This window comes from Protopterus annectens, chromosome 5.part0 (assembly GCF_019279795.1).
Source record: "Protopterus annectens isolate FY-2018-M chromosome 5.part0, PAN1.0, whole genome shotgun sequence".
Taxonomy (NCBI): domain Eukaryota; kingdom Metazoa; phylum Chordata; order Ceratodontiformes; family Protopteridae; genus Protopterus; species Protopterus annectens.
Genome location: NC_056735.1, coordinates 478,368,945 through 478,394,778, shown reverse-complemented (window position 1 = coordinate 478,394,778; position 25,834 = coordinate 478,368,945). Strand labels below are relative to the sequence as shown.

The 25,834-nt window shown below is 39.6% G+C and overlaps 1 protein-coding gene across 1 annotated transcript in view; it reads left to right on the top strand.

Annotated features, from left to right (window-relative positions):
* CFAP47 (cilia and flagella associated protein 47) overlaps window positions 1-25,834 on the top strand; it is a 7,413,452-nt gene that overhangs the window by 6,351,847 nt on the left and 1,035,771 nt on the right. Inside the window, exon 57 of the mRNA XM_044071840.1 lies at window positions 13,651-13,810. Coding sequence (XP_043927775.1) covers window positions 13,651-13,810 — 160 coding nt within the window. The remainder of the gene's footprint in view (window positions 1-13,650; window positions 13,811-25,834) is intronic.

The window sequence follows — 25,834 nt, the reverse complement described above, 5'->3', positions numbered from 1 at the left end:
ATATCCCTGGATGTGTTCTATATGAACTACAGAATGAACTGGCACCACATGTGTGTGCCTTGTTCAATCACAGCCTCACCTCAGGCTTTGTCCCTACCGAATGGCGCACTGCTACAGTCATCCCTTTCCATAAAGAGGAAATGACTACAAACCCTTGGAATTATCGCCCCATTAGCCTGATTAGTCTGATATGTAAGGCTATGGAGTGCATTATCATGGATCTAATTAACAAGGATATAGGGAATCTCCAAACTCTAGATCACATGCAATTTGGTTTTGTGAAAGGTAGATCATGCCTGCTCAACCTGGTTGACTTCTTTGAGTCAGTCACCAGAGCTGTGGATGAGGGCAAGGCAGTTCATACAGACTACCTCGATCTGGCCAAGGACTTTGATACCATTCCCCACTCAGGAATTATTGATAAATTCACCAAACTACGAATCAACCCCTATATCACTAGATGGGCTGTAAATTGGCTCACAGATAGAGCCCACAGTTTGAAAGTAGAGGACTCCAAGTCAGACTGCTGAACAGTCATGAGTGGAGTCCCACAGGGATTGGTCCTGGGTCATCTCCTGTTTGGCATCTACTTCTCAGAAGTCCGGGCCAACACGGAGGGAATCTGGGTGACCAAGTTCACAGACGACTGCAAGTTGTGAGCCATTATTAACTCCCCAAGTAATGTAGACATTCTACAGAAAGGCCTCACTGAGACCAATGACTGGTGTTGAAACCATGGCCTTAAGCTTAATGCCAAAAAATGCATGATCATCCCCTTTGGGAAAAACTCAGTTCCCACTGAACACTGAAGGCATTATAACAGATCTGGGGAAACAAGTTGACAGCAACCTCACCTTCGACCACCACATTGCCACTGTGGTCAGAAAGTCCTTCTATGTGGCACATCTCATTACCAAGGGTTTTGCATTCAGGAAGAAAGAGGTCATCATCTATCTCTACTCTTCCCTCATTTGGCCAATCATCAAGTATAATGCCCCATTTGGCATGTACTTCACTAAACACATGCAGCTGGAAAGGCCACAATAGTACCTCATGAATAGGATCCTAGGCCTTAAACACATGTCCTACATGGACAGATTCAAAGAATTGCAGCTATTCTCTGTTTCATATCGTCTACTAAGAGGTGATCTCTGCTTGACTTACAAAGCCATGTCTGACCCAGCTCTGTTAGAAATGCTACAGCTAAACAAATCCCAATCCCTCCACACCACATGCTCCAGAGACCTCAGCATCATTACTGCAATCAATAGAACATGCTGGAGGGACAGGTTCATAATTCAGGGACTGCCCATGCTCTGGAATAGACTTCCCATACATGTCAAGCAGAGCACCTCACTGGGCCTCTCCAAAAGAAATCTTGATAAGTGGATGGGAAATAGAAATTTTGATAGAGGCACTGGGAACTAACGTCAGGTGGCACAGTACCAGGGCATGTCTATGGGCTAGGCTTGTAAAAGCTCCAGGGCCATTAGCCTACTACAAGCCTATGAACCTATGAACCTATGAATAAGTTTGAGTGTAGTGTATGGTATTGTTTTTTTTTAGTTTTCTAACATAGCCAGAGAAGCATTTATAATTATACTTGGCTTCAGAGGCCAGCCTAAATTCATGGGCTCCTTTATTGACCCTGATAGTGTTCTTTAACATTATTTAAGTTTTTTTGTGATGTTTTTGATACTGTCCTTGAAAAGATTGGTTTTGGATCTAGTAAATAATTTAAGGAATTTCTTTCTTTTGTTGTATAATTTACTTATGGTGGTGTACTACCAGGGTAGGTTGTATTCAGTTTCCAATTATTCTTGGTTCTGGATTGGACTGCTAGCTCTGTATATTTTTCTAAATGAGTGTAGAATTCCCTAGTGAAGCTTGCTGTTGTATTAAGGCTAGGGGAGGTGCAGTCAGTGAAGTTTGATATTTTATCATTGAAGATTGTGGTTGGCATATATGAAGCCCTTAAACACAGCAGGGTTTTCTGTTTGAGCTTTTGCGTGTTTGATAGATGTCTCAAATTTACGGTGTCAGACTTCACCGAGGAAGGAGATACCAAAGAATAGTGCAAGAGGTGGCCATGTAGGAGCTTTTGGGAGTTTAAAGGAGGTCACAAGTTTATGGTCAGACTTCAATAAGGAAGAAGATACCAGAGAGATAATGCAAGATGTGGTCATATTTGTAAGCATTATATATCAGTTCTTTTCAGAGTAACAAATATGCATGCTATCAAAATCATATATAGTATTGTTTTTACTGTAAAGCTAAAATAAATTGTTTCATGTATAAAAAATGACATTTCTATCTTTTTATATATATAAAAAAGTAATGTCTTTTGGCTTTTCCCAGTTAGGGGTCGCCATAGCGGAATTCCGGTCTGCTAATGATTGGCAGTGGATCTTTATGGTGCCGAGTTGCCAGCCCGACGCCCAACCTTCAAGGAAGGCACACCCATTCATGCACCCACCTATCTGCATGTCTTTAACGTTACTCATCCATAGGGAGGATATGCAGACTCCACACAGAAGGTGCTCCAGCCAAGAATCGAACGGGAGAACTTCTTGCTGTGAGGCAACAACGCTAACCGCTGCACCACCGCAGCCTTATCTTTTTATATATATTGTGTCAAATAACTAGTATTTTCCAAACACTTCTTACGAGTCCACGATATCAGTTTGGAGATTTTATATATGTGGAACAGAACTATCAAAAAAAAATCAGTTGTCAAGGACAGTCTTGAATCAGTCAGTAGTAAAAGGTTTAATAGTTTATAAAAGAGGAGACAGCAGAGCTAGGGCTGGAAGTAAAGGGTAAAAGAAGAAAAGCATGCATGCTGAGAAGAAGAGGGAAGGATGAGAGAAAGAAAAAGAGAAAGAGACTGAAGTATAAAAATAGCAATACGAAAGCAAGGACACTGCACTTGAAAGCAAGAGACAAATGAATCACAATAAAGAATACAAAGGGCTAACAGACCAGAGTTAAAGTATAGAACAAGTGCAGGGCTATTTAAGAGCAGTGGTATCTCAACTCACTTTGTATGGTTTATTTTTAAAATAAGGAGTCATAAAAAAGTTTTCCAAATCATTTGAAATTGCTGAACAGGTACTACCTTTTGATTGAATGAAGTTCTGCACTTTCATATCTCAGTGTTATCTTAGTACAATTAATTAATTATGCACCATTTTATAAGGTGCAAGGAAAAAATAAAAAAGAAAAAAAATCACAGTGATGAATGACCTGGAGAAAGCTACAAGTTGTCATGTATCTCTTTGTTGGAATGTAAAGGTATGCAGTAAGAACTCTTTATTTTTCATGTTTCCCTTTTCTCAAAGTGTGTATAATATTGGAGTTAGTATACGTAGTCAGGGCCGTAGCCACAAAGAACGTGGCCCCCTCCGAACCTACGTCGAGGGCCCTTTACACTTTCCCTTTGAAATTAACATTTTATTGGCCACACTGTCCACACGCATCAACAAATGGCTTAAGAACAAGCTAAAAATAATCTTAATGTATTAGAGCTTATTGCTTCCTCAAGACCAAGCTAAAAATAATCCTAAACTACTAGAGTTAAATGCTTACTATATTGTAACTATAATAATAAATCCAGTTCTTCAGTTGCATAAATATGCACATCAAAAGACTGCTTTCACCCAATGAACTCACGTTTGCTGTATTCATCATTAATGAAATACATGAAATGTAATTCTAAAAGTTGCATTGCAGTGCAGTTGGTCCATAATTGTTCAGTTAGCATAATGCACACAGAATTGCATACATATTAGTAACAGAACATGTCTGGAACAGGACATGGTGACAAATGTCTTCTTAGCATGCTAGCAAATATACAGGGTTCATATTATGTATACATAGGCCTACAGTGTACATATATTCCATACACTGTTAGCGTATTTACGCAAAGAGCTTCTTTCGAGCCTTGTTTTCTGCAAATTGGTTAATCTGTGCATCATAGTCAGGAGATCTGGCAATCTTGCTTTTGATTGAGATAACTGCAAGTGCAGAAAGCCTGCCATCTGTCATGGTTGAGCGCAAGATATTCTTGATCAGTTTCATCCTGCTGAAGCTCCTTACAGCACCGGCAACAATAAACGTTTGCCATGGTTTGCTAGAAATGAGTACTTGTGAACCTCCGTCTTTCCTCATTAAATGGAAATCTGTAACTTTCATTCTGCTGCGGTGGGCCACGTTCAACAGTGTCACACACTTGTCTGTCTGATATTATAGACGGCCAATCTCTGGGATTATCAGTGAGTATTTCAAATTCGGATACTTCTTTCCCGGCAGCAGCTGGAATATCTGTCACAGTTTGGTAGTAGAACAACTGGCTTCACCTTCGACCTCACTTGAAGCACTTCTGGATATGACTCATTGCTGCTAGCACTATCCGTTTCATGTGCCTGTGCCTGTACCTGTACGCTGGATTGCAGTGTAAAATATGTTGACAACTTTGGAATTTTCTCAAGCTGCTTCTAGGCATCTTTTGCTGCCTTTTGTTTACTGGCCCTGCTCTTATACACTGTTAGACAACATCACAAAGCACGCCTTTTTGTTGAAAATGATAAAAAATTAAACAACTACATTAATAACATTTATTTATCCACCGACCACCATTATGAACACAAATACACATTCTTTGAATAGGTCCAACAGTAACAGACACATACACAGAGCCTCCTCTGAATTTCATACACATATTCACGAACACACGCAGACAACATAAACCCACAAACACTTTTTTGTTTAATTTTTTACACTCGCTAAACAGCAAATGTGCTGCTCAATGAGTGTAAAATATCTGCTCGTTCGCCCGGCGATCTCTGTCTTACTTACTGTCATACACTGTAACACACAAGCTTTTTTCTTTTCTGCTATGAAGCGGCGGACCCGTCTTGCCGCGGATATTATTTGTATATTAACACCCTTCTAGAGAAGGTTCCTTCTTCTCCAATCAGGTTGCCAATGTACTGCTGCCTATTCTCTAAATACAGTAATGCCCTCTAGCATTGCACCCCATTAAATCCACAATTAAATTATCAGCACACGGCACTGTCCTCTTGATGCAGGTCCTACAGAGCATGAGGCCTCCTCCAAAATCCTCTGAAAAATTAAGGTGCCTACAACGGGTTTTAAATAAGCTGAAGTTATCACCTGATAAGTGAATTGGAATGTTAATTTGGTAACAAGGACAGATATCTGTATACACGGACCGGTAAGAGATGATAGAAACTAACAGCTGACTAAAAAAAGAAACCGTTGATGGGGGTTATAATGGTGTTAAGTTACTAGGGTTTAGCACCTTTCTGTTTATGGAATAGGACAGCTTTTACCTGGTATTTGTGTCCTGAGAAAACGTGAAATGTAACAGTTGTCCGGAGATTTCTGGGAGAAAATATACATTTCCTGTTAATTTCATGATGACACAATTATTTGTAGCTGAAACGAATTCTGCCTGTGCGTGGCTGCAGACCCAACTAAAATTCTAAAACTGACTGACAGACAACTGATGGCTCCCAATAGCACTATGATGTATCACCTTACATTTTCTTGTCACTTTTAGGAGCCCCCTTCCTTGTGGGGCCCACTCCAGTCGAAGGGTACGGAAGGTGATCGTTACGTCTCTGCATAGTGTTATTGGATGTGTAAGGTCAGGGCCTCACGCTGGATGTTAAGGGAGGGGCTTGATCACTTGCAAAAACACTGTTTAGGTGTGTTTAATTGTGTTTTCTGTGTCATTATGTTGTAACGTGAGTTTATGTGGCTTTAGTGATTTTTAAAGTATTTAATGATGTCTTGACTAAATGACCTGTGATTAATTGTAGACTGTGGCCTCTATATCAGCTCTGAGTATAAATGTTATGAAGTAGGTATAGCCAATCACATTTAAGCTTGCTAGCTAGCTGGATGTCTGCTGGGACCAATCAAGCACTTCACCAAAACATCTGGATATGCCTGGTCATCTCGTCACAATTTCTACTGGCCTTCTTGGTAGCTTTAAATGCCTTCGTGTTGGTTAGCAGTTCCCAATTCACATTGTCTGGCTCCTTGCCAGTAAGAACTCTCCATCTATGATGATATAGTATCACACACTGAACAATCCAGCTTGAAACTGTGATGCCAAGGAAGCCCATGATTGGCCATTAACATGACAATTTGATAGATAATTGATCTTATACTGGGAGAATCTTGATAGGCCAAGTACTGCCGAGAGAGATTGGTCCAGCTTCCATTATTGCTGGCACAGAAGAGTAACCTGATTCACTTAGTTAACTCTGCCACTTCTTGCATTCAGTATTAGGTTAGCCTGTGGCATTGTAGCTGTTACTCCTTATAAATGGCTACCACAATACCGATTAGATTTCAGTAATTTTTTAATATGGCCCAGCACTACAAAAGCTATTTACCCCTTTCCCCATTCCCACTATTAAGAACTCACTTTGTATTCAGCTTCAAATGCATGTTTTTCTTTAGGTTTAAGAAGAAAGTGCTTATCAAGTACTAGTCTTGTTACTTTTGTTATCAATGAGAGCTGGATTTTTTCAAAATTAGCATATTCTTTGGTCCTTGGCTGTGCTTTTCTTTAGCATTTCCTTTAGTTGTCAGTGCTGCTATATACTGTAGGTGCTAGTGAGACCACACATATGCAGTGGCACCTCACTTCCAAAGACATAAACAGTCACACACACACACACACACACACACACACACACACACACACACACACACACACACACACAGACATGGACTCAGACACTGTTCAGTGACACACAGTCTTCACACACACACACACACACACACACACACACACACACACACACACACACACACACACACACACACACACCATGACGTACCTACATCAGCTATCTGTTCAAGGTGAAGTGTCTCCATCCAGCAGAAATTTCAGCCATTGAAACCCATATATGTGCACTGCAAGAATGCTGTGCATAAGTGCATATTTGAATCCCTGCCCTGCTCGGCATTTGCAGTTCTTGCATCTATGAATCCAGTACCATGCAAGTCCTCTATCTGCACAGCATGCTGGGAACATCATTTTATTAATCCTCATCTATGGAGTACCACATCTGCATGTACTGCTCTAAATTCCCCTGACCTCAATGCACAGTAGCAATTCTGAGCAGTGAAGGAGGTATCTATGAATCAAAAAACTCTTACAAAGTATGCAAGATGGCTTGGTCAGTTATGATAGCTGTCTCTAAGGGTTTACTATTGAAATGTCGGATGGCATTCACACAAACTGGGAATGATCGAAAGGCTAATTTCCAGTTCACGAAGGTTGAACCTAAAATGGTCAGCTTCACAACAGCGAATGCTAGTGCCCATTCGACATTGTGAGGTTGATGTTCTATCTGGAGATTGCAGTACAGTGGAGACTGGGAAATGTACCCATTTCATCACTGTAGTGCAATCTTAGAGTTTGTATATATAGTTAGCAGGGGGTGGGGGATGCAGGGAGGCTTGCCCCCCTACAAAACATTACTTCGGAGTGACTGGGAAGGCAAGGTACGCTGGGTAATGTCGACTTTGTCAAATGGGATGGGTCAGCATTACTGGTTTCATTATTGGTGCTGTCCACTGTTTTTATTTTAAATATTTTACTTCGATAACGTGATCACGCGACAGCATCCATTTCAGGATTTCAATAGTAAACAGTCTCTAAGACTGCTGCTGCTGCTATGTGCTAAGTACTTCTGTGCAAACCCTATGTGTTCCCTAGGTATAGTCATAAAATTTAGCACATACACCACAACAGAATCCTTGAGGGAATCACTTTCGACCTCTCACTCATTATGATTTAGATCCAGGGTTTCCCTCAACTTGTGACCACAAAATAGCTCAGCTAGTGAAAAACTTACAACTTCCTGTGTCACCTCTCTATATACAAAGAGGTGATGAGTAGAGACCTGTTTCCCTCTCACTTAAATTGGTCTACAAATCATCTCAGGATGGTCTTAAGAGCAGTGTTAAACTTGTCCTCCAATGGGTTTGAGGATGGTGGAGGTAGTTTTCAGCTGATTTATACCACTGAGCAAGTTAACAGGTTTGACATACAATTATCCCCTTTATCTCTCAGTATTGCCTTGGCAAAACTCCCCGCATTGATAATTTTTTATTTTGCTACCTTTCCTGTCATACTAGGAAACAAATCTCAAAACTCGCAGGGCCTAATAATATATTATACTACCAACATGATATACCTTACTTGTCATTCTTAGAACACTAAGAAGTTTCACATTATGCATTGCCCTCTAAAATAGTTTCCTGATAACAGGCAATGGCTGCAAAGCAGACAGCTTATCTCTTGTTTACAAACCTTTGACATTGCTCACACATCTCGCAGTGCTCTCTAATGTCATTTTGTAATGACTCATCAATAAAAATTTGCCTAAGCCTCCTCTTTATATGTTGATGCCCAGATGATCTGAAAAAGAAATATCATGGACAATGCCCACAAGTGTCCTGTGGTGGGCCCCGGGACTACCAACTATTGTATCACTTCTCCCTCTAGCCCTCTTTCAGGGGTATGTCTTGTTAGAGTAAATTTTTGACCCTGTACACAGACTCCCTCTGTTTTTCAGAGTCAGAAGGCTCCCTGGCTATCTTCTTCAAGTTCTGCAAGTAAGTCTGTGAGAGCTGTGCTTATTATAACTCTCTTCTCTTCTTTTCTCCTTATGATTTTCCCCTTCAAATGGAAGTCTAGTATTTAAGGACAGCTGTGTTTCAGATAATAGACTTATGTTTACCAACCACATATTTCCCTGTAGCAGTTCCTTACAGATGAAGTTCAGTATCTTCTGACAGCTGTGGTTCATTGCAAGGCTTCCGCTAATACTTATATATTTCCTGAAGTAATGATATCACCAACCAGATGTGTGAAAGGTTGGACTCTATGAAGGGAGAAAAGGATCTGTATCGATTGGCTAGACAGAGGGTCCGAGCTGGGAAAGATAAGCAACAGGTTAGGGTGATAAAGGACAGCATGGTAAACATACTCACAAGTGAGGAGAGTATGCTGAGCAGATGGAAAGAGTACTTTGAGGAGCTGATAAATGAAGAGAATGAGAGAGAGAAGGTTGGATGATGTGGGGATACTGAATCAGGAAGTGCAATGGACTAGGAAGGAGGAAGTAAAGACAGCTATGAAGAAGATAAAGAATGGAAGGGCTGTTGGCCCAAATTACATACCTGTGGAAGCATGGAGGTGATTAGAAAAGATGGCAGTGCAGTTTTTAACCAGATTGTTTAACACAATCTTGGAAAGTGAGAGGATGCCTGAGAAGTGTACTGGTACCATTTTTTATGAATATGGTGATGTGCAGAACTGTAGTAACTACAGAGATAAAACTGATCAGCCACAGCATGAAGTTATGGTAAAGTGTAGTGGAAGCTAGGTTAAGAAAGGAGATGATGATTAATGAGCAGCAGTATGGTTTCATGCCAGGAAAGAGCACTACAGATGCTCTGAATGTGTTTATGAAGAAGGATAGAGAAGGTCAGAAGGAGTTGCATTGTGTCTTTGTAGACTTAGAGAAAGCATATGACAGGGTGCCTAGAGAGGAGTTATGGTATTGTATGAGGAAGTTGGAAGTAGCAGAGCAGTATGTAAGAGTGTTACAGGATATGTACAAGGGCAGTGTGACAGTGGTGAGGTCTGCAGTAGGAGTGATGGATGCATTCAAGGTGGAGGTGGGATTACATCAAGGATCAATTCTGAGCCCTTTCTTATTTACAATCGTGATGGACAGGTTGACAGACAAGATCAGACAGAAGTCCCCCATGGACTATGATGTTTGTGGATGATATTGTGATTTGTTTTGAGAGTAGGGAACAGGTTGAGGAGACCCTGGAGAGGTGGAGATATGCTCTGGAGAGGAGAGGAATGAAGGTCAGCAGGACTAAGACAGAATATATGTGTGTAAATGAGAAAGAGGACAGAGGAATGGTGAGGATGCAGGGAGTAGAGTTGGCAAAGGTGGATGAGTTTAAATACTTGGGATCACCACTTCAGACTAATTGTGAGTGTGGAAGAGAGTACAGGTGGTGTGGAGTGGGTGGAGAACAGTGTCAGGAGTGATTTGTGACAAAACGGTACCAGTAAGAGTGAAAGGTAAGGTGTACAAGATGGTAGTGAGAGCAGCTATGTTATATGGATTGGAGACAGTGGCACTGACAAAAAGACAGGAGTCAGAGCTGGGAGGTGGCGGAGTTAAAGATGTTAAGATTTGCACTGAGTGTGACAAGGATGTACAGGATTAGACTTGAGTATATTAGAGGGTCAGCTCAGGTTGGCTGGTTTGGAGACAAAGCCAGAGAGGTGAGGTTAAGTTGGTTTGGACATGTGCTGAGGAGGGATGCTGGGTATATTAGGAAAAAATACTAAGAATGGAGCTGCCAGGTAAGTGTAAAAGAGGAAGGCTTAGATAAGGTTTATGGATGTGGTGAGAGAGGACTTGCGGGTGGTTGGTGCAACACAGCAATATGCAGAGGACAGGAAGAAATGGAAACAGATGATCTCCTGTGGCAACCCCAATAGAAGCAGCCAAAAGAAAAAGAAGAATGATATCACCAACCACTGTTGGAGTTATGAATACTGTATGGGTTTCCTTCTGCTACCTACTCCATGTGATTGTCTCATCAATTGTCTGGTTTTAGTTGCATGTACACAATTTATTGTGTCATCAGAATCATTTCCTATTAGAACATCTGTTGAGATATGATCAGACATTGACATAAGCCTAGTAAGATGAAACACCAAAACCAGGAGACAATAAAAGCAATCACGAGGTGGCAGCTTAGCGCTTTCACTCACTTCCAGAAGAAGCTCAGTTGCATTAAAGTGAGTGAAAGTGCTAAGCTGCCATATCGTGATTGATTTTATTGTCTCCTGGTGTTGGTGTTTCATTTTACTTTGTTTTTGGTTTCGTTTACTGGTGATTGACATAAGCCTGTCTCCCTGTTTTCCTTCCCAATCCAATTAAACTGTCATCAATAACACCTGCGAAGGTGTCTTTCACATGGCTTTTACTGAGGTGGACTGCATGGGTACTTAAGTAATACTCCACCCAACAACCTCAGAATAACAAAAATTATGTGCTATCCATGATCCCTTCTTGCATTTTTTTTAACCTCTTCCAAGATAGAGCACTGACTGCTTTGAAAATCTGAAGCAGCTTCAGTTTCAAAACAACCACACCAGCAGAGCTATGCCTATTAACACCCACAAGTAGTCTTCATTCCCCACTCTGTCACTGTAAACATTTGAGCCAAATATGTTCCATTGAATTCCAATGGAAATATTTTTCTAAGATATTGATATGCACTTAAGCCACTGGTTCCCCTTTTGCACGTGACATCTGTCATAAGGTGACTGTTTCCCTTAAGTTCCCTATACCTCTATGTAGTTCTGCATACACTTTTATGGTAGTTATTCCCTGCTGGCTAGATAGAGGGCATCCCTTTTAGCCACTTCATCAACAGTGCTGCATTCCCACTTTGTTAGATTCTCATGTCCTCAACCAAAATGTGTAATAATTGCTCCCTTATGACACAATCTCCCAACATTTCAAAATGTGTAACTTTATGCTCACTTATCTGTAATGTTAAGTGCATATTTCCTTGATGGATTTATTAATGCTGTCCTCTGTCTTCCTCCTGTGTTTTCTAATTTTTTTTTCTAAGCTTAAGGAGTAATTTTAAAATAATTCAAAATAATATTTTCATTTTACAACCATCCATGCAATGAGAATCATACATATCAGATGCAGCATGCTTTTTTGTACCCAGAAGCAAAGTAGCTAAAACCTTCACTCCTTGTACCTGGCCTATTTGTTTCTGATTACACACATGTTCAAATTCCAGAATAAAACTATTAATGTCATTATCTTCTTTGTATTGAGGAAGCAGTTTAGCACTGACCTTATCATGCAACATCTGGTTATCACCCCTGTTACTTGCTTTTGATGAAGAACCAGAAGTTCTATCTCATGCTGATACTGCCTTTTTCTTTCTTCCTTCCTCTCTGTCTTTGCAGCATTAGTGTCTTTCTTTTCCCTCTCTCTTTGCTTCCACTCTCCCTCTTCTCTTTCTCTCTCTCTGTACCTCTAGCTGTTTCATTCTTTCAGCTGCTTCATCCTTCATGTATTTCATTCCCACTTCTAGTTTCATCAGTTCTATGTACATTTTAATGTCACTTGGTGACAGATTGAGTTTCTTTGTTGAAGGCTTTATACTCACAGCCACTACCAGACTTCTGTCTATTTAAGTGGTTTGAATGTTAGCTATATCCAAACTGGCTATCATGTCATCCTTGCTTTACAGGCATACAGATATTTTTCATACTATATGAAGGTCTTTTTGCCTGTTTCATAACTCCTCTGACTAAACAGCAAAATATCTGCTTTGCAGTTATACTGCTATATATTTATTTTTCCAGGGATACAAGCGTTCTGCAGTAAAGAAATCTTCAATTCACAGTATCAGTCCATCTGCAGTACATTTTGTAGATGATGATGGCAAATATAAATCCTAACTGCTGTAAGAGAATAACAGGTGATAGTCTGGGGCTAAAGTCTCATGATTCACAACACTATCAAATTAATATGTAATGAGAGATTAATCTTAAGGTATGCAGTAAATGTACTCTACTGTCTAGAGAAATACTGTAAATCTCCAATACCCAGAAATGTTTTATGCAGTACAGTTGAAGATAACAGTTTTAATCAAGATTACCCAGGATTTCATCCAATTCAGACTGAGCCCAGTGACTTCAAATGTAATTTTGCCAACAGAAATTGAAACTTGACCAAAAATGTTTGCACATAAACACATGTGCGCTCGTGCGCACACACACACACACACACACACACACACACACACACACGCACGCACGCACGCACACACACACACACACACACACACACACACACACACACACACTAATGAATTAATAATACTTCTTCAGTACCATCTCCTTTCCTTTCTTTGTGATAATGCTATCAGCTACACTACACTTAAATACAAAGATCATAGTTACAGTTTACCCTCAAAATAAGCCAGATATTAAATATCGATACAGCTTTAATGGTATTTCTTAGAAAGGTAGGTGCCAGAAGTTTATGTTATCAGCTCAAACACACATACCTTTAAGCTAATAAATAAACCATCATCCGCAAGCTGACTTGAAATTAATGCCGAAACTGATCTGTTTGTGATAACTTTATATTAAAAGTTATATACTTTTTTACACCTTGGTGCTGGCTATTTTGTTTTTGCATTACTGTCTCTTTAAGGCGTGCACTGCTGAATTTGCAGGGGAACATTCTGGACTGCCATAATTTGGGAAATGTCTGGATGAGTACACATATTCTGACAGAGTATGCTGGAGTAGAAGACACATTCTTTGGTTGGAAGGTTACCAACTTTTGAACCATGGCCAAATAAGACTTCTTTGGCAAGCTGTTTACCCAACAGTATCAACATTGTGACAGATGTCCCACATAATTTTTTTTTTTTTTTTTTTTACTTTTGGATTACATATAAAATTATTTCATAAATTAATATATCTAATCAACCTTAAATAAAAGAGTTCCTATGTTTATATTTCAGGAATAGCACTGCCTCCAAAAGGCAAACTAGACATACCTGTAGTCTTTGCTCCAGATACTATGAAATTGTATGAAGCGTTGCTTGTTATCCACCTGATGAAAGAAGACAAGGAGAGTTGGCCATATGATGACCTCAACAAGCAAAACTCAGAGCTAAAAAGGTAAATCACTTATTTTTAAATATCTGTCACTGTCAAAAGTGAACTATAATTAATTGATCCACTCTAATCCTCTAATCAGTAAATTAACTCTGCTGACTTTAAGTAGTAGTTGTTAATGGAGGCAATCTGAGTGAAAGACTCAGTTCCATTTAAAAATGGGTAAAGTGTATAAGGAAGAGTCATGTTCTAGTCAAAATACTAAGACCAATAATTACTGGGCTGTTAATTCTATAATATCTGCAGTATGCTGCTCAACTTTTAATTGTTATCTTAGCCTTTAATGGCAAGATTACCTGGGCAACATTGTTTAAAGTCTATGTATCATTAGTAACCACAGTTAACTACTGGGCCAGTATTTCTGCTGTAGTCATGGTACGCTGATCCAGTTTTAGTTATTGTAGTCATTAACAGCAAAGTTATCTGGGCAACATTATTTAAAGCCTGTTTAACCTTAGTGCTCACTGTTAGTTATTGGTCTGCTATTACTGTTGTACTCACAGTATGCTGCTCTATGTTTAGTTATTTAACAACTAAGTTACCTGGTCAACATTGCCTAAAGTCTGTTTAACTGTAATCACAAACATCTCTCTGTAAAGAAACTGAAACTTTTCCAGTATAGTGTCAGATAAAACATCTACTAGAAACAAGTTTTTTGATATTCTGTTAGGAAGAGCCAAGTTTTACAATGTTTACCAGCTATTTTATGTTGTAGTAGCAAGCCACAGTTACATTACGCATCATGGATTATTAGTCTAGTAAGAAACTTAACCTGCGTTTTAAGTCTTTCTGTTGCAGAGCATTGATATTTAAGACGGTGTACTACCAGACTGTTTTATGAACACTCACAATTTAAGTGTTTGCTATTTAATTTTTATTTATTAGGTTGTCTCTATACCTACTGTTTATCATTATTTTCCCCTACCACCCCTCTCACTCTTCTCTCTTACTTTCTCTCCACTACCTTTAGTTTTGAACCCTAAATGTATACACCACTCAGGACACACTGCAAGGAATCCAGCAAACATCCTCTGTGCCTGCCTCATGTAATATCAGGCCTGGACCCCTCAGCAACAGTGAAGGACACCTCCAGCAGTGTTAGTGTATGTCATTTAATATAAGCTAGTTTACCACAAAAGCATGCTCTCCCCTACATGGCTTTGTCTGTAATTTTCCCCATGCCCCTCCAGTCTCACTGCTGGACTAGTTGTTGCCCCCTGATCCTACTACCAAACACTTCATTTTAACTTTGTTGCTCCCTTCCCTCTCCCTTGAATATCAGGTCAACTTATTATCCTTTCCTCATTTGTTTTTTCTCTTATTCCAAGTACTCTCAATTAATCTGCCTCACTCACTTCAGTTTATCCCTGCTATCAAGTTGCTTTAGTCTTTTTGTTCTTCTTTAACCCCACTTTTTCTTAGCACACCAGTTTTATACCCCTCTCTAACCTATATGAGTGCCTGCTATCTTCCATTTTACAGATTTTTTCTGTTCTCACTTACTGTATCTCTGCTCTACCAGCTCCGTTTGTCTACCCTACCCCCATTCCCAACCACCCCCAACGTACTCCACATTTATGCTCTAATCTTCTTCTCTCCTCACCTGCAATTATCCAATCACCACATAACTCCAAACCTGGCCTCCAAACCCCTCCTACTTACACCCAACTTGCACCACTCTTCTACCAAACTCTGTCTGCTCCCTGTTATTCTCCTATTACATGTTTTTTTAAGTGCCAGAAAACCCTCTCAACCATAACTAGCCTTTTACTAACTTCAACACTCCTTCCCCTTTCCTTCTTAACATCTTATCACACCAACCTTATCAGCCGCCCACACCAACTTTATCTCTGTCCACTAACAAACACTTTATCAGTCTCCCTTACACTATTTCTCCCTCACTATTTAATGTCTCTCGCAGTTAATTATTTCATCACAAACTCCCACAAGCACTTCCCTACCTCTCCTCTAAACTCAAACTGAAACATTGTATTTACCCCTTCCTTTCTGCCAAACCCACATTACTTTTAACAATCCTCTTACAAGCTGGTGACATACAACCTAGCCAAGGACCAAGAACATCCTCCATCACCTATCCACCCAAAACTTTAACAATAGTGTCCATAAATATACAAAGTCTATCCAATAAAATTACTGAACTACATGCATGGATATCACACTACACCCCCATATATTAGCACTATCAGAAACCTGACTAAAACCTCATATCAGTAATTCACACATTATTTCCCCGGGTATAATATCTATCAGCAAGACAGAATAACAAAAAAAGGTGGAGGAGTTGCAGTTCTTACTCTGAACACCTGAATCTTTGCCCTTTGCCTACTGCCCCACCTGACTTCCACCCTGCTGAAATACTAATACTAAATTGCCACATCAACAATCAGAAAAAAGTCACTGTCACCACAATCTATATTCCACCTGGCAAAAATATCCCTATTATTGAAAATATACTATCCTGAATCTCTCAAAAGATACCATATGAAACTATAATACTTGGGGACACAAATATAGATTGGAGTACCCAAGTACTAAATCCCCTTCCCAAAGCATTAATCTGTTTGGAGTTACACAACTAATTACTGCTCCCACTCAGCTAAACAACCAATCCAATGCCAGTTCTAAACTCGACTGGATATTGACCACTGATCCTCACCTCTATCAACACCCACGCTCACTCCTTGATGCCTTAAGTGACCACCTACCCATCTACATCCAAAGACACTCTCCCCAACTCAACAAACCTCATCTCCTCAAGTACTGCCATAAACTCTCTGCCTTTGATCCCTCCACTTTTAATGATAGACTCACATACCTTAATTAGTCTAGCCTGCACACCCTTCCTGTAAATGACACAGTACTAGAATTCAACAGCATCTTCCTAAACATCCTTAATGACCTAGCTCCCCCTCATAAAATATGATTAAAATCTAAGGATACCCCCTTGCTCAGAAAAGGTGCTCATACCCTCATACACCAAAGAAACTCAGCCTGGAAAACATGGCAAAAGTCCAAATCCCCAGCACACCATCAGTTGTTCAGAGAACTTAAGAATCAGACCAAAAGGCAAATATACAATGATAAGAAAAATTCTACCATACATCCCAGTTCACCCAACAGTTCAACCCCGAACAGTTCTGGACAAACATCAACATTATCCTTCACCCTGGAAAACCACAAACCCTTAACCCATTTCCCAAACTCCCAGCTCAAGACACCACTTCTCTAATTAACCGGTTCTTTATTGATACCATTAGTAAACTAACCAACACCAACCAAAACCCCCACACCTACTGTCCACCACAATCTGAAGCAAGAGATGCACTCTTTTCTCTGAAACCTATCCCAACCTCATATAGTAAGTCACTCCTCCAAAAGCTTAAACCTTGTTCTCCTTCTGCTGACAATCTACCACCTCTCTTTCTCAAGTTAGGAGCCAAATCTATTGCCTACTCAGTCTCTATAATCATAAATAGATCCATTAAATAAGCCACTGTACCTGACATCTGGAAATCATTCTTTACAATACTGCTTCACAAAGGAGGCAACTCTACTGATCCTTGCAACTATAGACCCATTGCTATCCTTTTCCCCTATCTAAAATCCTAGAAAAGTGTGTACATGCCAAAATGCTCAAATGTCTCATTCATAATAATCTCCTGACTCCTACTCAACATGACTTTCAGCCAAACTATACACCCCACAACCCTTCTATCTTTCACACACACACTATTGCAGAAGCTCACAATAATAACACACTGGTCTCAAGTCTATTCTTAGACCTTTCAAAAGAGTTTTACACAGTATCCCATTCTTTCCTCCAAACCAAACTTGCCAACCTTCGTCTATCTTCTACTACCCTCAAATTGTTCTCCAGCTATCTAACAAACAGACAACAATCCATAAGATGGCAGTCATTTTGCTCCACTTTTCTGCTCATTCATACAGGGATTCCCCAGGGCTCCATCATGAGACCCCTTCTTTTTAATATCTTCACCAATGACCTCTATACCTCAACTCGTCATTCTACCCTAATTCAATACGCAGACGATTCCACACTTATCACCACCTCAGATACATTTTCACAACTTCAGGCACTTACACAAGAATCTTTCCTTTCAGTAAAAAAATGGTTAACTACAAAACAACTTATTTTGAATCCAAAAAAGACTCCTCTTCCTTCCTAAATCAAGTAACTATCTCAAACCTACTTTCACAATTTCTTCTTCAAACAAAACCATCATTACAGTAGACCACCGCACAAAATTTCTTGGAATGACAATAGATAACCAACTAAAATTCGATCTACACATACAACAGTCCATCAAGAAAACAAACCAAAAACTAGGTCTCCTGTATCAAAACAAGAAATTCCTAATTACAGAATCAAGACCCTCCCTGGCCCAAGCCTTCTTACTCCCAACCCTTCTCTACACAGCACCAATTCTTACAAATCTCCAATCCACTCTCCTTACCAAAGTAGAACAGACATACAACAAAGTTGCAAAATTTGCAGCTTTTATATACATCATCTATGTCTTTCTTCTGGAACACACTTCTCTTTCAACCTACATAGCATACCAAACACATACAACTTTAAACAAGCATTAAGAAGTACCCTCTGTAAGTCACGGATATGCCTCTGTCAAGATCCCACTTAACTGGACCTGCCACTCTCTACACTTAATCTGACAATCATATTAGTTATTACAAGCCAGCTATGTATATACTGTAAATAGCGTATCCACTCTACTACAAGTCTTATTGCAAGTGTTACTTTTCGCTGCTTATCTATACCTCAACTTTGTGTGTATAGAAACATTAGTATTATTTCTCTGTCTTGTGAAAACTGTACCTATTTGTATTATTAATCAACTGTGTGGCAATTGTAAAACTGAATAATTTTTGTACATTTTCTCTGGAGCTTTTTTCCTCGGGTCTCCATTGAAAATGGGCTCTGCTCAATGGGACTAACCCGGTCAACAAATGTAAAATAAATAAATAGGTGTTAAGTGACCCACAGAGATATCTGAAATTCTTCCTTTGTTCAACCAGTTTTAAAGAGACAGGTCTGCTTTCCAGATGAGAAAGGTGAAACTTTATCAATAATTGCTGCAGTATGTTGTTTGCCATAAATGTGAAATTACAGTAAAAATGATGTTTGAGTTAATAAAAGACAAATACATGAAGTTGCTAGTATTGCATGGAACTTTAGTTATAGCACAGGTGATAAGGCATCAACTTTGAAGAATAATCTAACAAAATGTTAATAGGGAGAGAGTGAGAGAGAAACAGACATAGGGATCATGAAGTATGCATGCATTTTCATTCAATACACATTCAGAAGAGGGGAGGCAGCATCTAATCTTATATGACAAAAGTATAAAAGAGAAACTTTGAAAAGAAAATCCTATTTGTTTTTAGAACTTTTCTTTAGACTTGAATAATTGTGTGAAGGTCTGAAGGTACATTTGTTTACATGAATGTGTGCATACATTCAGTTTCAACTTTTTTCCCCCTTACCAATCGTTTTATTGCTAGCATAGAATATACTGTTGCACTTTCATCTTCTTTATTTTTGCTTGAAATCCTGTAGCATACTACCATGTGAAATGATGCAGTTGTGTATCACACAATATACTATCATATTACTATCATCTTGTTATGTTGCAATGTTCTAAGTATAAGAGACACAATCAGAAAATATTTTTGCAGATTTTCAAAATTTTACTTGTGCAGTATAAGTAATGATGTTCAACATACTAACTTATTGGCATTTGTGTAGTAGTGCCCTGCTGCCTTCCTCTGGCAGCATTACAGGGACTTCTTAACAAACCAACAGACAGGACCCTTTAAGTTTTCTACTGCCATAGTAATAGAAGGATCTCTTGGAAGACTACTCCTTACTCTGGATCTGTTCAGTTGCTGAGCTCAGATAATAAACTATTTTGTGTTTTAATTTTATCCTGCTGCCTTTTTTACTCTCAGTGCTTAAATAGTGTATTCTGCTGATCTGACTGCTTTTTTTCTGATTGGGGAATTATATATGCTTGAAGTTTTACTTTACTAGCAATATAAGGCCAATACCTGTTTTATTTGAATGTTTTGACAGGAACATTTGCTGATTTTGCAATTGTTTCTTTGGTGTTATAATAATTTGAGGTGATTGAGCATCTTTACAGCATTTTAAACAATGTTTTCATTTAAATCTTGATTTTACCACCATTTGGTATGTTAAACATTTCTGACAGTATTTTTTCATAACTTTATACTTTATTTCTTCTAAATCTATGTTATGCTGTTTTGTAGTAATTTGCAGCTGAAACTAGCTTTTTATTAAAACTGGGAGACTTTTTTAACGTGTTTTGCGCTTTGAACGGTGTTACTGAAACTACCAACATTTTATTTAGTGCAGTATTCAGAACAGAAGCCCTACAGAAATAGACTTCAGATTGCTACTCAGAGGGAGAACAGTAGGAATTGTCCATTTTTACTGGGCTGACCATGTAGTCATTCTTTGGTATTTCTCTGGCTAGTTTTTTGTCTCCTGACTTAATGGACTCAAATACAGTAACCCCACCACCACCATCATCTACCACTTATGCACCTAAAAAACACAGACATAAATCAAGAAACATGCCTCAGCCAACAGCTTCTGACTCCATAGTATCCATGGGCAGGCTATTGGACCAGTAACCTTCTATTGCCTCCAGGTCCCCTTATTTGGTGTTAGTACCTCAACTGTGTGTGACACAAGGGTCAAACACATCCTCGTGGGCTGTTCCATTGACTGGTTCAGGTAAGGAGAAAAACTCTTTTCCCCCAGTAAAAAAAAAAAAAAAAAAGTCAGTGATGCAGAATCTGTTGCCAGTCTTAATACATCTCCCCCTGAGGATTCACCCACTAGTGTTGGGCATGCAAAAAGAGACAGAAAACCCAGTACATTGCAGGACAACAGACTCTGACTGTTTTTTCACTTGAGTTGGTGGCTATAGCTAGATCCGTTATTTGGGCCTTTGATTACAGGGTGCAAACTTGGGTTATAAGCAGTGCTGACACTCCCACACCCTTTCATCCACCCAAGGATCCTGATTTTGAAAGAGATGAAGAATATGGCATGTCAGAAGTCAAAGTCTGATCAGATGTTTTTATTTTAGCAGATGCTGGCTAGATTTGGGGATGCATTCAGTGAGATCAGTCTTCTACTGCCCCCAAGATCAGCAGGGTATATGATCCTTTTGATGAATGATGCCCCATATGTGGTTACCATCCCTCTGTTGGTGCCTGTGTTGGAAGATGTTTTTAAGCAAGTATGCAATTCTCCTCTGCTGAATGAGTATCCTCCTAAACCAGTGATTAAGAAATTCAGGTTGTGCTTATAATCCAAGCTCCATTATCTGCGGACCCTATTTCTGTGTCCCCAGTGGCCTTCATCAGTAAAAAGACTATGTCTTCATCACACCCAGTCCCTCAAGATAAACTAGGTAAGTGGCTAGAATCTCATGGAAAGAAGCTGGTGCATTCCAGCACCATAGCTTTTAAGGTGTTTAATTACCATTTTTTTTATGCAAGAGTTTGTGGCTATGTGTATTTATAGTATAATGAGATTGCTGCATTGTTACCTGTGGAACAGAAAGGCTTTGTGAAAAAATAGTTTCCAATGTTTTGCAAGTGTCTAAACATGTTTTAAAGAGTGCCTTGGAGGGTGCCAATACTGTTTTTAGAAATGCAGTGACGTTGGTTGTGGTAAGGAGGTATGCTTGGTTGCACAACCAAAACTTTTATGAGTTAAAAAATGAGATTTTAAATGCTCTGCTTGATGCTGATTGTGTTTGATACAGCAACTAATCAGTTCCTAAAACTCAGGAATGACAGAGGTAAACTGATGAAAGGGGGGTATAAAGTGTTTCATATTCCCACGTTTTCCTCCAAGAAGCAAGATAATTTTTGGTGGCCCAACAAACAGAAGTCCCAGCCAAACAAAATTCAAACCAGCAAAAGGAAATGACAAGATAAGAACTCTGCCAAAACTAACAAGAGGGGTTCCTTTTCCAAAAAGGATAACCCCCCTCCCAACTATGACTACGTTGAGGCTCAGCACCCATCATTTCCAGATTTCCATTCTGGGTCCCCACAACAAAAGTTAGTTTTTAACAAAGTGTCATGGCCATCAGTGATTTTCAACAAATGAGTGCTCAACATTTTTGACAGAGGTTACAGGTGGCAGTGGAAGGAAAATTCACTTCTCGGGGGGGCGGTTCCCCTCCTTCACCAGACCACTCTTTGTTATTTCCCCCTGTATGCACATGCTGGATATAAAGGTCATAGAGTCAGTGCCCCTTTCAGAGAGAATGAAAGCTCTCCAAGTTCAAAATGTTCACCCTGCAGTCTTCCTCTTCTTCTAGATCACTACTTCATGGTGACCCTGAACTTGAAATTTGCATATCATCAGATTGGCCCAGGCACTGTTGGTTCTCCAGTATAATGGTACTGTCCAGGGGCAATTTCCACAGACTTCCTCACACTCTGGATTGGCTCACACAGTCTCAGGGGCTATGGGTACACCGCAGTTTGGAGCAGCTGTCCTTCACATACCAGTTAGTGATGTATTGTTTTGCTCAGTTGACTATCTAATATACTCATCCTGGCTTACTCACTCTCTCTTAAATACCTCTTTCAAGTTATTTAAGGTTTCCTCAATATTTTTCTATATCTTTTCTCCACAGAGTCCCTATTTCTCACTTGAACAATCTGGCTGCCAATGTTCTCTGACTCTTTCAACTGCAACTTCCTATAAGAATGCAAAACTTGACTTTGACCCTCATTATTCCTGAGCTGGACCAGCTGATATATTACCAGGGTCTATATTTGATGGATGCATGCTTAAAATGTCGAGTACGACATGCTCGACAGCTTTTAAATGAACATTCATCTAAGCTAAACCCCAGAATATCGAAACAAGGAGTTTTGAAAAGTTATAGTTGGCTAGTCATCAGGAAGCCAATGGCTGATGGCTACAATGTACTGTACACCATTACAGCCTTCCCCCCTAAAAAAACAAAACAAAACAAAAACAAATCGTCAGACAAAATAAAGTGGGAGGCTTCACACCCCCCAAAACTGGGGGGCTGTGACCCCGACCCCCCCCCCTAGTTAAATATACCTACTCCAAGATCACACCACAGTGGAGAACTGACATAACATTACACAGGGTGAACGTTGAGAGTGCACCACAGTGGAGGACTGTAAGAACGGTGAGACGGGGTGAATGTTTTGACATCAGCTGTTGGCTTCCTCTTGGCTGGCCAACTGTAACTTTTCGAAACTCCTTGTTTCGACATTCTTGGGTTTCGCTTAGATGAACATTCGCTTAAAAATTGTCAAGCATGTCGTACTCAACATTTTAAGCATTAGTTCATTTAATAGGGAACTTATTGCCACTGGCAACCAATATAAGCTAGTAGTGTAGATGTCTTTATTTGTAATAATCTTAAATTTCTAGGGAATCCAGCTAAGTTGTAGTGCTACTCTCCTAGACTAAGATGTTTCATACAGAGTAGTAACCTAACAAAACTCTCTACATACAGTATTTTTTCACTTCCATTGTGTCTGTATTGTTTCCAGCAAAATGGCACAAAATCCCCTGCATATTTCTCATTGCCCTGCAAAGTGATAAAATTAAACAATCTTGTCTACATAAAATTTATATATTTTTTTCAGTCTCAACTGTTTTTGCTTTTTCATTACCTGGGATAGTAGGGCCTAGGTTTAGATAGATAAATTCCTCTCATATGTGTGTGTGTGTGTGTGTGTGTGTGTGTGTGTGTGTGTGTGTGTATGTATGTGTGTGTGGGTGGTGGTGGTGGGGGGGTTTCCACTGACTGCATTGTTTTACCCTTTTCCAGCATTCTTCATAAAGATTTCATCAGTGTGACTCCCAAAGAGTAGCTCCATAGCCTGGGCGTGCATTGAGGAACTGCACTTCCATATCCACAATCTGGAATGGTAGCGTCAGCCAAACATGTTTTCCTTGCAAAAACAGCATCTCTGAAATACTGGATGTTGTATCCACAGCACCATACCAATACTTAATAGAGTGTTTTCCCCCTTGATTAACAGTCTGGGTGACATCTAGCAATTTAGTCCTCAGGTACCTCTCCAGTCATTTTCTTTATTTGTTCTAGGAGAGTAATTTGAAAGTTGTTCATCTGTGTCTGATAGTTGCAGTTTTGTATTCTTTCCCTCCAAACTAATCTTTCATGCTGATTTGAGAGAGAAGTGGGATGAGAAATCAGTTTAGACACCTTCTCTGGATCCAAGGACCCCACTGCTGGATATGCCACAGAGCTTTCTTTAGGAAGATGTGGAGCACTTTGACTCTGTAAAACCCACCAAGCTTTTTTGGGGTAGGGTCTTGACTCTACAGTTACTTATAGGCAGCTCAGTTAAAAAGTATCTTTTAGAGCTCCCATAATTGGAGAAATTAGGGACATCCAGGCCCTGTAGTCTATGCCCTTTTTGGGTGTTTAATGTCTTCTTTGCTTCCTATTTTAAATGTTTTTTCATTCTACAAAGGGTGCCATCAAATTAGATTTTCTCTTTTGTTGAATCAGGGGACATAGTGTGCTCAGTGACTATCATACTCCATGGGTGGGGGTGACATTTGAGAAGATAATCCTTGTTCTTTCCCATCATCCTTTAAGGAGTCATTCAATTTCCTCTCAGGAATGTCATCCCTTTTTCTTTCACAGAGGGGATTCCAGACACAGAGGATTGCTCAACTTGGATTCAGACTCTGCAATGCCCGTAAGAACATTTGAGCCAAAGAAAAACATTGATGTAGAATAGCCTCAGCTATATTAGAGGGGACTGAGGACCCAGCAGATGCCTGAGGTCTAAACAACTGCAGGAAGTAAAGAGTGGGTATCTTATGCTGCTGAATCCTCTTAGATGAGACTTCCACCTTTGAGATCTTGGCCACCTTTGAGGTCTTGGCCTGTAGATGGGAATTCTTGACCTCTATAAAATGAATTGGGATTTCCTCCTTCAGATAAGTTGTGGATAGATCTTCCTCTTCTGGCTATAGATGTCAGCAAAGGGGCACTCCACTCCAAAAGCTCCACTATGTTCCTTAGCTTAGTGAGACATTGTTGTACCCTCAGAATAGCAGACTCCAAATGGGCTTCACCAGAGGCCTTAGAAGTCTGAGATATATGGTATGGGACTTGTGAAGGTGCCTCACCAGAACCAACATTCTCATGCCAAGTTCGGATGTAGGACATTAAAGTCACATCATAGGAGTCAGTAACTGTCTTCTCCTTAATATGCTTTTTTTTGTGAAAGAATGGTAGAGGCTAAAAATGAATCGGTAGACATCATGTCAGGATAACAGTAGGTTTCAATTCTCTTCTTGTCTAAGTAGTTTTATGGGAAACACTTCCTGTTAGTAATAGGTTTAGGAGTAAAATTCCTAGCAAACTCCATAGCCATCTATTTTATGTTCCAGGCCTAAACAACTAAGCAGTGAGTATGGAAAACTTTATGTAGAATCTGTGTACTGCAACTACATCTACAATTCTTGGAGATGGACATATCTTAAAACATAGATGGATGTCTGACTAAGCTAGACAGTCCAAAGCTACCAGCAACACCAACTATTAGTAAACAAAACAATGACAACAAAATTCCCCAATGAGGTACTGCTTTGTGCAGAGCTTTGTAGCAGGGTGAACAATGCCAGACTAAAAATATTATGAATTGTAGTATAAAATATATAAAATGTTAAGCATGAATGATAGTCTTATATACAAAATGCACTGATATCCTTGAGGGATAGATTCCCACCATGCATGGATTGGTTGGGTACTGAGTTGCAGAAGCCAAGCCAGATGTCAGCCCTTCTGCAGTTAAGATCCCTGCAGTAAGGCTAATGCAAATGGCATCTAAACAAAGAATGCATGGATATAATAAGCAGCACCTCTCCTAGAATTTACAACTTTCTAGTCT